The sequence below is a fragment of the Sus scrofa genome, chromosome 6 (assembly GCF_054392235.1).
Source record: "Sus scrofa isolate SSC_HxYL_T2T_F1_AM1 chromosome 6, Sscrofa_HxYL_maternal_Yorkshire_Landrace_v2.0, whole genome shotgun sequence".
In the NCBI taxonomy this organism is placed as follows: domain Eukaryota; kingdom Metazoa; phylum Chordata; class Mammalia; order Artiodactyla; family Suidae; genus Sus; species Sus scrofa.
Window position 1 is genome coordinate 171,989,831 of NC_139388.1, and position 12,787 is coordinate 172,002,617.

General features: G+C 56.9%; 1 protein-coding gene across 2 annotated transcripts in view; it reads right to left on the reverse strand.

Moving 5' to 3' along the window:
* KDM4A (lysine demethylase 4A) overlaps nucleotides 1-12,787 on the reverse strand; it is a 44,366-nt gene that overhangs the window by 11,293 nt on the left and 20,286 nt on the right. For both annotated transcript variants that reach the window (XM_021096835.2, XM_021096836.2), the window contains exons 12-16: nucleotides 7,119-7,239; nucleotides 3,619-3,800; nucleotides 1,907-2,111; nucleotides 1,412-1,488; nucleotides 702-757 (exon numbers count right to left, since the gene is read on the reverse strand). In XM_021096835.2, coding sequence (XP_020952494.1) covers nucleotides 702-757; nucleotides 1,412-1,488; nucleotides 1,907-2,111; nucleotides 3,619-3,800; nucleotides 7,119-7,239 — 641 coding nt within the window. The remainder of the gene's footprint in view (nucleotides 1-701; nucleotides 758-1,411; nucleotides 1,489-1,906; nucleotides 2,112-3,618; nucleotides 3,801-7,118; nucleotides 7,240-12,787) is intronic.

Consider the following 12,787-nt stretch of genomic DNA (forward strand, 5'->3'; position numbering starts at 1 on the left):
GTCAGAGCGAGCTGCCTGACAGCAGAGAAGCCCATGGGCTAAGTGGCACCCAGACGCTTCTGCAGATTTTTTTTTGCTTTTTGTGGCGGCATCTGTGGCATGTGGAAGTTCCTAGGCTAGGGGTCAAATCGGAGTTGTAGCTGCCAGCCTACACCACAGACACAGCCATGCCAGACCTGAGCCATGTCTGAGACCTACACCACAGCTCAAGGTGATGCCAGATCCCCAACCCACTGAGCGAGGCCAAGAATCGAACCCGCATCCACAACAGGAACGCCCCCTCTGCAGATCTGACTCAGGAGCTGGTAGGCATGGCTGGGCGCTCCTCCCTGCCCCACTGTCCTCACTCAAACAGCCAGGGCGCCTGCCTGCAGAAGAGCGCTCACGAGCCCCCAGCCACGGCCCCCTGTGCACCAAGCCCAGCTCAACAAGGTAACTGTCCTCGCTTCCGGCCTCGAAGCCTCTTCGGCCCCTCGCGAGCCCATCTGAACTCCTCCTAAGGGGGAGGGACAGGTCTGGCTCAGAGGGGAAGCGCGAGCTGGAAAGCTCTGCCCGCGAGGCTCCCCACCTTTCAGGCCAGCTTTGGAGATGCTATTTCAGCCCCAAACAACATGCTTCCCACGTCCTCATCAGCCACGTGGATAAAGAGCCACCGCCCTTGCGGTGCCCCTGCACATGGGTTCAGAGCTCCGAAAACTCACCTGTCGTCGTTGGCTCTCTGCAGGGCTCCTCCTCGTAAGGAGCATAAACAGCAGTCCTGCCAAGGATGCGGAGAGAAGCATGGTCACCATCGAGTCACCAGCAGCGCACCTGCCCTCCCCGTGACTCCTTTTGGAAGCCGCAGCCTCCACGTGAGAACGCAGCCCTCAGCGTGTGGGGCCTCGCCTGTGTGGCCCCTGTAACCAGGCGCCCCGAAGGAAGACAGGGAGGCCACTGAGGGCTGCAGGCCCCACTTACTCGCCAGACAGAACACACTCCTCTTTGCTGGTGTGTTAACAACAACTACAGATAAGCTGCTCGAGCCGGAGGCATGGCACAGCTCCGACCGCCTCTTCGGTCGGTAGCACCAGGTTCCAGAGAAAGGGGAGAAATAAAGAGAAAGCTACAAAATGAACCTTCTGAGCCCCGCTGCAATGCTCCGACCAGATGGCTCAGTTCTGTCCAAGGCGGGCATTCTGGTCCATCCACAGGAGGACCGCCCCTGGCACAGCAGAGCAAGGGCAGCTTCCAGGCTCCGCGGTGCCCTGCCACAGGTAGGCAGCCAACACCCTCACTGCCGTGAGCGTGGATCGGACATCACTGTGTGCCAGGCCCCCGACGGACGGCTGGGACATAACGCCCACGTCAAAGGGCCTGGCCCTGAGCGAACTCCGGTCTCACAGGGAGACGGCCGGAGTGTGGGGACGCTCACCTCTTCCAGGGCACTGGCCGCACACCGAGAACACATCCAGTCTTCCGAAGCCTTTGCAGGGGGGACGCCGTAGCAACCTAACAGGGACACCGAGGTGAGCAGGTTGAACCCAGAGGCCGGAGTCAGAGTGGACACCTGCAACTCTTTTCCGAAGACTTCCTCCCAAAGCCACAAGTTAAACTCACAGAAACTCCTGAGTTTTAGCATCAGGGTCCCACAACTCAGCCGTACAGTATGGCCCAAAGTCTCAAAAAGTCGGAAACTAGATTCACTGCTACAGACACCTAGTGGGCAGCAGGGACTCATGACCTCCTGGTATCTGCATGGACCCCAGAGCCACGTGACACTCAGACTCCATCAGCACCCCAAGAACACATAAGCAATCTCTGCACTGGGGGACTGCCTGGGGAGGCCAAGAGGTGGCAGGAGCTCCAGGAAGACGCCCGTGCCCGCTGGGACAGGACCCGGAGACGAGGAGAGGTGCGAGGCACTCACTGGCGTGGACGCGGACGCTGCACTTCTTGCAGGAAACCAGCATGCTGGTGCCGTCCTCCTCCAGGTAAGGAGTGGACAGGTTGATGTCGGTGCTGCAGCCCGTCGAGGTGAAGCACATCTCTGGAATCAACGGCTTGGTCCTCTGCTTCTGGGGGGCTAAATCCGGAGCGCCTCCACAGCTCTGACTGAGGCCTCCAAACTCAACCTGAAGACGGAGCAGGTGCACACCTCGGTGGGCAGGCCCGCGCCCTCAGCTCTCCACCTGCTCCATCAGCAGAAAGCCGCGCTCTCCCTGACAGGGCGCCGGCTATGGCTCCCGGGTGCACAGCCATTATCCCGGAGCTGCTAATTGAAGTTCCCTCTAATGACTCAAATTCAATTTCTCACAGCAGCATCAAACAAAGGCCCCCGGGGAAGAACAGAGAAAAGGGAGCGAGGTAAGAGGCCTTTGGGGTTTCACTCTTCCCAAGTGGAGTGGCAATAAGACGCACTCGGAGGCTGGCTGGGCTGCTCTCGGCGGCTCCCCTATGCACTGCGCAGGGGGGTGTGCCGGCCCCACCCGGAGGGCGCTCCCTCGAGCCAGCACCGATTTCCTCTCGGGGGCTGTGTCAGCAGTCACCTGAGCTGGAGCCCTGTCACATGGCTGGAGCCCCACGTGCTGCTTCTGGCTTGGGGCCCCTGCAGGAAGAACATTATGTCCCTGCACTTCCCTCGGCAGATGCCTGACGGCAAGAATCTGCTGGCTCTGCCGCTGGATGGCACCACCATCCCTGTTCCAAAGACACATGTCAACCCCCGAGCCTACGCCATTCGTGAAACTCTGAGGCCCGCTCAGTCGATCTGCAGACAGCACAGCCCGGCCATCTGCTGCTTTCCTCACCAGCAAGGGCACAGAGACACCTGCTGGTTTTGCTTTGGGTCAATGGAAAGAAGTAGCGAGTTACTAACTCCAAGTGCGATGGGCTGGTTTCCTTCTTTGGCAAACATGAACGCCCTGGCATGGCCAGGGGCGGCCACGCCACTTTAAGCACCATCAGGGGACTGGTTATCTCCATGCCACCCTGTGCGGGTCCCAGCTGAGACTAAGCTGGTCAGCTGGCAAGTGCTGCTACGGTGCCTTCCTGGCTTCCCAGAGCTGGACCCAGAGAGACCCGTGATGCCAGAGCCATCAGATGCCCCAGGAGCGGGAGCGGCACGGCTGAGCTCAGCCAGGGCGCTTTCCCATCCTGCTCCCCGCTGCCAGCCCTCTGCTCCTGCCCCCACCCCGACCCAAGCTCCTTTCCACAGCCGCCCTTGGCCCACATCCACGGTGGCAACGGGAAAGGAAAGAAGACACCACGCTGGTGGGGGAGGGGGCAGTCTGGCTTTTCATCTGATGTTCAGACTGAAACCCTCAGTTCTCCAGCCTCATCATCCAGGACTGCAAACCACCCAGAGGGAGTCATCACTGTCCAGAGCAACAAAAGGGCAGATGCCTCAGCAAAGGGTGCGTGTGCCAAGGGGAGCCGGGACTCCCCCAGAGCCCGAGCCACACCCGCGGCTCTTCCCCAAAGCATCCCCAAGTGAAAACCTGCAGTGCCGCATGGTCATCTGCCATGGATGGGACAGAAGACACTGGAAACACGCCTCTCCCGAGCTATGACCCCACCATGAAACCCCGCTTCCCTCTGACTGCCGGTCCTGGGTAAACAGAGGGGACAGAGAGGGCTTACCTGATGGTAAGTCTGAAAGATCATACAGACGGCACAATGCGGGGCCTGCTGGGCCATGGCCTCATTGAATTCCTTTTCCGCCTCAAAGTTGGCAGGTCGGTTCTGCCACAGCTGGCTCAGGGGCTTGGCCCAGGCCTCTGTCTCCTCGGCCTCCTCCTCGGGGGTCAGCTGTTCCGACATCTCTAGAAGGGGAAGCAGAGGCGTGAGTCGGTCACCGCCTGCCCTGCACACCTGCGGCTCTGCCTGGAGAGCAGATGAGCTCCGCCAAGGCTTCTGGTCCCAGCTGTGGCCCAACCCGAGGTCTTCTACATTTAGCATGTGAACAAGCAGTGAGGTCCTGCTGCAGAGCACAGGGAACTGTGTCCAGCCACTTGCGACAGAACACGATGGAAGAACACATGAGGAAAAGAAGGCACACACACGTGTGACTGGGTCTCTCTGCTACACGGCAGAGACTGACGCACTGTCAATCAACTATACTTCGACTTAAAAAGAAATTAAGGGAGGCGTTCCCGCGGTGGCACAGTGGACATGAACCCAACTGGTATCCACGAGAATGTGGGTTTGATCCCTGGCCTCCATCAGTGGATTAAGGATCCAGCGCTGCCGTGAGCTATGGTGTAGGTCACAGATGTGGCTTGGATCCCGCGTTGCTGTGGCTGTGGAGCAGGCCAGTGGCCATAGCCCCAATTCAACTCCTAGCCTGGGAACCTCCATATGCCATGGGTGCGGCCCTAAAACAAACAAACAAAAACAAAACAAAACAAAAAATTAAGGGAGCTCCCCTAGTGGCTCAGCAGGAATGTACTTGACTAGTATCCACGAGGACTCGGGTTCAGTCCCTGGCCTCACTCAGTGTTGCCGTGAGCTGTGGTGTAGGTCACACATGCGGCTCAGGTCTGGCATTGCTGTGGCTCTGGCGCAGGCTGGCAGCTACAGCTCTGATTCAACCCATAGCCTGCGAATTCTCATACGCTGCAGGTGCAGCCCTAAAAAAACAAAAATAAAAATTTTTAAAACTTAAAAAAAGAAGGAGTTCCTGTCATGGTGCAGTGGAAACAAATCCAACTAGGAACCATGAGGTTGTGGGCTCAATCCCTGGCCTCACTTAGTGGGTTGAGGATCTGGCATTGCTGTGAGCTGTGGTGTAGGTTGTAGACGCGGCTCGGATCCCGCGTTGCTGTGGCTGTGGTGTAGGCTGGCAGCTACAGCTCCAATTCGACCCCTAGCCTGGGAACCTCCATATGCCGCAGGAGCGGCCCTAAAAAAGGCAAAAAGACAAAAAAATAAAAAAATAAAAAATAAATTTACAGATTTTTTTAAAAAAAGATCCTATGCACGACAGAGGCAAAGGGCAGAGGAAATTTTCAAGAGGCCTTCAGGACCTGGATGAAGTTGTAGGGAGTCCTGCAATCCACAGCTACGCCCACTCCAACCACCTTCTCACTCCCTACCAGACAGGAACGCTCTCCAAGCGACCCCAGAGCCCTATGCAGAACAGCCCAAGGAAAGCTCTGGAACCTCCTTACAGAGGTAGCTATCTATGCATTTACTTCTTACAACCTAAGCACAGTGCCCAGGATCAGTTATCGCCTCCACCTTCAGTCGCGTGGAATCCAAAGGGATCCGGCGGCCGCCCCCGTGACCTCAGAGGAAGGCGCTGGGGCAGGTTCAGGCCAGTGCAGACAACTGGCATCAATCCCCGCGAGCCCCATCGACCAGGCCCAGCTGGGAGACGTGGTGCCCACACGCACACGAGATGTTTTCCGCATCCCGGCAGACACGAGAGTGCGCGGGACAGGAGGGGAGACGCAGAAACAGACCGCTCGCGGGTGCAAGAAGAAAACTAACACGCCGACATCTGCTCGGCTTACACCACCCAAAGTGGCCAAAAATCACGCTGCTGGTGAGTGTGGAACGAGCGGCGCGGGGAACGTTCACACGCGCAGTGAAAACTGCCGGAACCGCACCTTCTCAGGCCCAGCGGGAAAGACCCAGGATGAGGGGATGGTATGGACGTACTGCCCGCTCCCCCAGGCTCGGGGCAGAGGAGAGGCTGATGAGACCGGCGCCCGCCACCCAGCCCTGGGCATGAGCAAGGACCGCACAGCGAGGGCAGGGGCCGGGCAGGACATGCTCGCTGGGCGGATCTTCCTGGTCTGCAGGCTCCGGGCATCAGCGGAGCCCACGCTGAGCCCCTGGTGACCACTCCCCAAGCTCCGGCGACACGTGCCCCGGTTCCCTCCCCAGCCGGCAACCCCCGTCTCGTCTCCCGCACAGGCTCTCCTTCCTTAGGCCTCCTAAGCCCGGCCTCCTCGCCCTCCCCGAGGGGCAGACCGCCTCTGCAGCCCAAGTCGACGACCTCTGAATACGGGCTCCTAAAACCCAACAGGGAGCCTCTCCACTGAGGCTTCCCGGCTCCCACCACCCTCAGCGCTCCGTGCCCCTTGGCCCATCCCCACACCCGGCAGATGGGACCCACCCCCCCACACACACCCCCCCACACACACCCCCCCACACACACCCCCCCAGTTCAGACCCTCATGTCTCAGCAGCTAGGACAAAAGCCCCACTCCCTCTCAAGATGCAACACTAGGAACATGCTAAAGCTTTTTTTTTTTGGTCTTTTTAGAGCCGCACCAGGGGCACACCGAGGTTCCCAGACTTCCACATGGGGTCGCATCAGAGCTGCAGCTGCCAGCCTACACCACAGTCACAGCAACGTGGGATCTGAGCCACACCTGAGACCTGCACCACAGCTCACAGCGAAGCCGGATCCTTAACCCACTGAGCGAGGCCAGGGATGGAGCCCACGTCTTCGTGGGTGCTCGTCGGGTTCACTACCGCTGAGCCACGACGGGAACTCCTCTCCTGTCGATCCGACCGGGTCGCTCCTCTGCTCCTAGAACACTTGGCCAGAGGCTGGAGCGCCCACGCGCAGGCAGAGGCCGCACTCCCTGGCTCACAGCCACCTCTCCTCTCCCTCTCATCCTCACTCCCTGGCCTGGCCCTGTAACTCCGGCCGCACCAGCGGGTTCCGCGGAATACACCTCCCTGCTTGTCTTCTTCACCCCTGGGGCCTTTCTGCCTGGGCTACCATCTCCTCTCCAGGCAGCTCTTCCCCTGGCGGTCTGCCCTGCTGTCCTGGGAGCGTCTTGAGGCCACCGACATATCTTCGTCATCTTTGTAGCCACATATTCAGCACAGGGCTTGGCATTTGCTGTCCTAAAATAAATCAGCCTTCTACCTCCTGAGAGAAGAGGAAGGAAGCTGCAGGCAATTATCGCCTATGAAGTACCTTCCAGGACATTCCAGACCCATCATGACATCTGACGATGAAAGAACTATCCTGAAATCCTGCCCTCTGTGGAGTACCTGGGAGAAGAGCTAAGACCCAGGCCCGCCCCTGGCCCCGAGCTTGGTCTCCTGAGCACTTTTCAGAGGAGGCCCTAACGCCGCGAGACCTGGTTCCTCTGGTGAAGAGTGAAACCACGGCTTACCGTCGTCACTGACGCAATCCTGCAACACGAGTGGGTGATGGCGGGGGAGCTTGCTTAAGGGCTGACGGCGGCCCCTGGACTTCTTACTCTCCTCCAAGGAGAACATGTCGTCATCCGCAACCTGGGCAAACCACAAGAAGGAGTCAGATCGGTCTCGCCGCCACTTGGGGACATGGCAGACGTCCGTCTTCCAAGGAAAATCGAAGGAAAGAACGAGGCAGACACACAAAGACACACGAAACCAGGGAGTTCCCTCCTGGCTCGGCGGCTTAACGATCTGGCACTGTCACTGCTGTGGCTCTGGTTACAGCTGTGGTGCGGGTGTCAACCTCTCTAACCTGGGAACTTCCATGTGCTGTGAGTGTGGCCAAAAAAAAAAGGGGGGGGGGGGAGAAAGAAATACAAAACCAAACACAGGAGTTCCCGCTGTGGCTCAATGGGTTAAGAACCAAACAGTCTTCTTGAGGATGTTGGTTCAATCCCTGGCCTTGCTCAGTGGGGTAAGGATCCTGCTTCGCTGCAAGCTGCAGCACAAGTGACAGATGCGGCTCGGATCCAGTGATGCTGTGGCTGTGAGGCAGACCCCGGCGACATCCATATGCCACAGGTGAGCCTGTAAAAGGAAACACTAACACACACACAGAAAAGCCCTGTCTCAGAAAAAGCCAAAACGACAGTGCCCCGCAAAGCAGTCTAAACTAGGATCACACAAACATTTTAGAGCAAACCCTGCTCCTCATAAGCAGGTCCTGACCTTCTCAGCAGCAGGCTGAGACAAATGTAGCAAAAATAAACCCACTGAAGCCCTGACGAGCCATGCCTCCTCCCTTAAGCACATGGTCAGGAGCCTACGCCTGAGAGCCCCAGAGAAGCACCAGAGGCCAGCAGCACCTGTTACAAAGTGCCAGGCAGCTGGGCCATCCAGGTTGGAAAGGCTAGAGAACATTCAAAGGAGTCTGGAGTGGCTGACCCACTAAAAAGAAAATAGGCCAACTTCTCCTCCACTGTGGAGACCTCAGCTCTAGCTGATGCTATTCATGCCTCTGCTCCAGGGGAGAACACCAGCCAGGATGGAGCGTCTACACCCCGGTCTAGCTGCAGCAAGAGAGGCTGAGCCAACGCCACATTTACAAATGTCAGAGCAAGGGCACCTGGGTTTAAGGTGTACAGCACCGGAGCAGATACACCACATCAGAGTTTCTTTCCTTCTTTTTAGGGCCACACCTACAGCACACACAAGTGCCCAAGCGAGGGGTCGAACAGAACTGCAGCTGCCAGCCACAGCCACAGCCACAGCCACGCAGGACCCAAGCCACATCTGCCGCCTACATCACAGCTCACAGCAATGCCAGATCCTTAACCCACTGAGGGAGGCCAAGGCTTGAACCCGCATCCTCGTGGGTACTAGTCAGGCTCGTTACCACTGTGCCACAACGGGAACTGTCAACTTCTTTCTAATCGACATATTTAAAACTTGGTTATACTGACATTAGGGTTAGAGCAAAACTCATCAAGAGAGGAAATGAGGCCTGGAAGACAGCCACTTTTTGACTGTGACAAAAGCCAACGCCTTAGAGCACTGCAGAGAAGTGGCAGCACTGCAGTGCCACCACGGTGAAGGGACACCGGGCCTGCAGGCTCCACGTGCAACGACACAGAAGCCCAGGGCTGAAAGCCCACACTTGGAATGTCCGAAAAACCCAAACGCTGAGCAGACCACGTCCAGGGAGAACAGAGCCTGATCCTCCAAACACAAATCAAGTGTCTATTTGCCCATTCATTCAACAAACATTTACCCAGATGCTACTGAGGCCAAAGGGCTGCCCGGGGAAGGGAGGTGTGAAGAAATGGGACCGTGGGATGTGAGCCTGGCTGGCCGAGTGAGGACGCCCGCAGCAGTGCAGGGAGCTTCACTCCTGAGATTCGGGGAGACTAAAAAGACCACAGACTTTCAACCAGGTCCGAACGACACCGACCGTCTAAAGCAGTGGTCTCCCACATGCTCATCAAGAGGGCCCCTCAAAAGCCTCCGCGGGGATGAACAGGTGGGGCTCTAAGCCCACTTCCATTCCAACCACGAAAGCCTTGCTTTTGATTGACAGTTTTCAAATGAGTAAGATGTCACCTAAAGAAGGGGTTCCTGGGAAGTTCCCGTTGTGGCTCAGTGGGTTACGAACCTGACTATCCATGAGGATGCATGTTCGATCCCTGGCCTCCCTCAGTGGGTTAAGTAGCTGGCGTTGCTGTGAGCTGTGGTGCAGGTTGCACACGAGGCTCGGATCTGGCGTGGCTGTGGCTGTGGCTGTGGCCAGCAGCTGCAGGTCTGATTTGACTCCTCGTTTAGGAACTTCCTGTGCCCCAAGTGCGGCCCTTAAAAAAGGGGGTGGGGGGTTCCTTGCCTAAAACAAACTGGAAATAACAAATTTATCTGTTTGTTTTTTGTCTTTTTGCCTTTTCTAGAGCCGCTTCCGTGGCATATGGAGATTCCCAGGCTAGGGGTCAAATCGGAGCTATGACCACCGGCCTACGCCAGAGCCAAAGCAACGCAGGATCCGAGCCGTGTCTGTTACCTACACCATAGCTCACGGCAATGCCAGATCCTTAACCCACTGAGCAAGGCCAGGGATCGAACCCGCAACCTCATGGTTCCTAGTCGGATTCATTAACCACTGCGCCACGACGGGAACTCCCAAATTTATTTGTGTTACCATGGAAATTAAAAACGTAGGGACATGCACCCCAACACATGTATACTTACTGATGAATTTTATACACTAATGTACTTATCCACACTTTAAAAACAAAAACAGACTGTAAAAGGATTAAAATAAAAATAAGGTTCCATTACTTGATTCCTGCACCCCTATCATCTTGCCTCCCCTACTTGGAAGACTGACTAGACAACAGGTGTGAGATGAGGCCACCTCAACGTGAGACGTGGCAGAGACCAGGAAGCATAAAAGCCTGTGAAGAAAGGAAGCCGAGAGGGTGGAGACTTCGAGCCTGGGTCTCCAAGGTGAGAGAGACGAAGAGGACTGGGGGAGCAGCAACGAGCCAAGTTAGGCACATGCTGCGTATGGGCCACCGGAGCCCATCTTGGGTCCTTCATCTGGAAACACCCAAGGGGCAGGAAGAAACTGGGACTGGGAGTTCAGAAAGGAGTCAGGGCGAGAGCGCTGAGACACTGAGAGCTGGGAATCCTCAGTGTCAAGCTCAGACTTCAAACTGTAGAACAGAGAGGGTCAATGGAGGGTAAGCTGACCGGAGACCACGCCTTCCAGCGCAGGAGGGAGAGGAAGGAAGGAGATTCGCAAGAAACCCTAAAAGCAAGACGGAGGGCCTTGGACGGGAAAATTCAGTCTAAAGAGCACACAAGAGGAGCTCCCATCGTGGCGCAGCGGAAACGATTCCGACTTGGAACCATGAGGTTGCGGGTTCGATCCCTGGCCTCGTTCAGTGGGTTAAGGATTCGGCGTTGCCGTGAGCTGTGGTGAAGGTCACAGACACAGCTCAGATCTGGAGTGGCTGTGGCTGTGGTGTAGGCCGGCAGTCACAGCTCAGATTGGACCCCTGGCCTGGGAACCTCACATGCCACGAGTGCGGCCCTAAAAAAGACAAAAAGACCAAAAAAAAAAAAAAAAAAAGACTACGCACGAGCTGAGCAGACAGTGACCACAGGACTCAGCAACTGAAAGGTGCTGGGTTTTGGGAGCTAAGTTCTAGGAGACGCACAGAAAGAACCCAGGGAGTGAATGCATCACGCCGACCACTTCTGAGAAGATTGCGGGAGGGAGCGGATAACCTGAGAAGGAAACTTCCTCCCGCTGTATTTTAGGATTCGGGCTTTGTGAGTATGGTTTTGCGGGTGGGGAAGAAGCAGCCTGTGAAAGGAGAGATGCCAGGGAGATAAGACTGCAGTGAAATAATGGTCCCTCAAAGAGGTGCTCGCCTAATCCCTGTGAATAGGGTCGGATTAACAGGACAAAGAACGGAAAACACCACCATCCTGGTGCTCAGCAAAGGGGAAGGAAGAGGAGTCAGGGTCCAAGTGATGTGACCGGGGGACCCGGCCAGGTGCTACTGCTGCCAGCGAAGGCGGGAAGAAAAGGCAGAGACGTGGACTCCCTTCCAACCCGCCCCTGGGCCTCCGGGAAGGAACACAGCCCTGCCCTTGGCACCAGGCTTCAGCCTTCTGAAGAGCCAGAAGACAGCCAATCTGTGCTGTTTTAAAGTTTGTGCAACTTGTCTTTAGCAACGGAAAATGAATGTGGGGGGAAGAGGTGAGAACAAACCAGTGTGTAGGCAGATACTGGAAGAGGCGGGGGGCCAGGATCACGGCACCAGAACTCCGCTTCGGGAAAGGAAGGGGCCCCCTCTGTCCACATCTGTTTAAGCCAAATGCCAGCGTGCCCTGACTGGCGCTGCGGCAGCAGAGATGGAGGGGACACGACCTCAGACCTCGAGGAGCTTACAACCCAGCCAGGAGTCTGTCTGCCCTTCCTGCGACCACCACGCTGCCTCTGACCAAATCTATTCAAACATCTGGACATCCTCCGGCTAAACACTCCCCCTGCCATTCCTCACGGTGCTACCGTTCCCCGCAATGTACTCCCCTTTCTAAATTCCCGTGGGATTTCACAGAAAGAGTTGGGTTCAAACCCTGATTCAACCAATTAGCCACGAGCGCCTGGGCAAGAAGCAACCCAGCAGTGAACCGAGATAAACGGAGGGCACTTGCAGCACATCGGGAAGGATCTAGCATCGTCACCGAAGCAGTTCTTGTGGCTGTTGTGGTGCAGATTCGATCCCTGGCCCGCACCTTTCACATGCTGTGGATACAGCCCAAAAAGCAGAAACAAACGAAACAGAGTCTGCTCCCCAGACTGGTTCGTTCTCCCCCTGGAGATTCTCCCAGGCCCCTGCCGGCAAGTGAGCTGGCGCCCAAAGCTCCGAGCTCTTTGCTGCCCCTCTAACAGCGCAGCCAGGTCAAGGCCAATGTTCCTGGTAGCGTTTGTTCCGCACAGAGAGGAACCAAGTGTCCTCTCTCCTTTGGGGACCTCACTTTTGCAAAGGCGCCTAAACTACCAAGAACTTCTGCAGCAGACACATTCAGGAGTCAGCCACCCAGGCCCCTTTAGCAGGGCCCTTGACACAAGGCGGTGGCACACAAACTGAACGGCGAGAAGCCAAAAGTACACCTTGGGGGACGCTTAAAGTTGGGGGGGGAGCCACGAAGGTGCTCTTCAAAACCCGCTGTTTCCAAATACGGACACGGTGCTGTCACACCTCTCCAGGGACCAGCAGGGCGTCTCAGCTTCTGCAGAAGCCTCGACTGTCAGTCTGCCATCCCCCCGGCCCCGTCAATCCTGATGCCAGCGTCCTACCGAAGCCAACCTTCCATTCACTCCACCCACGTTTCCTGAGCCTCGCCCTGGGGACCCTGCCGGTGCCCCAAGAAGCACGGCTGAACGCGGCCCAGGACCTGACTCCCAAAAGTGCGTCTTCACCAGCGTGTGACAACCACACTGAGACCAAGACTGTCCCAGAAAAGGAGCCAAGTGCAGTGGGGCCTGGAAGGAGAAAGGAAGTAGCAGGGAAGCAATGAAGGGCCTCCAGGAGTGGTGGCTTTGAGACGGGCTGGGCCCCAACAAGCTGAGGACTCTTCCCCA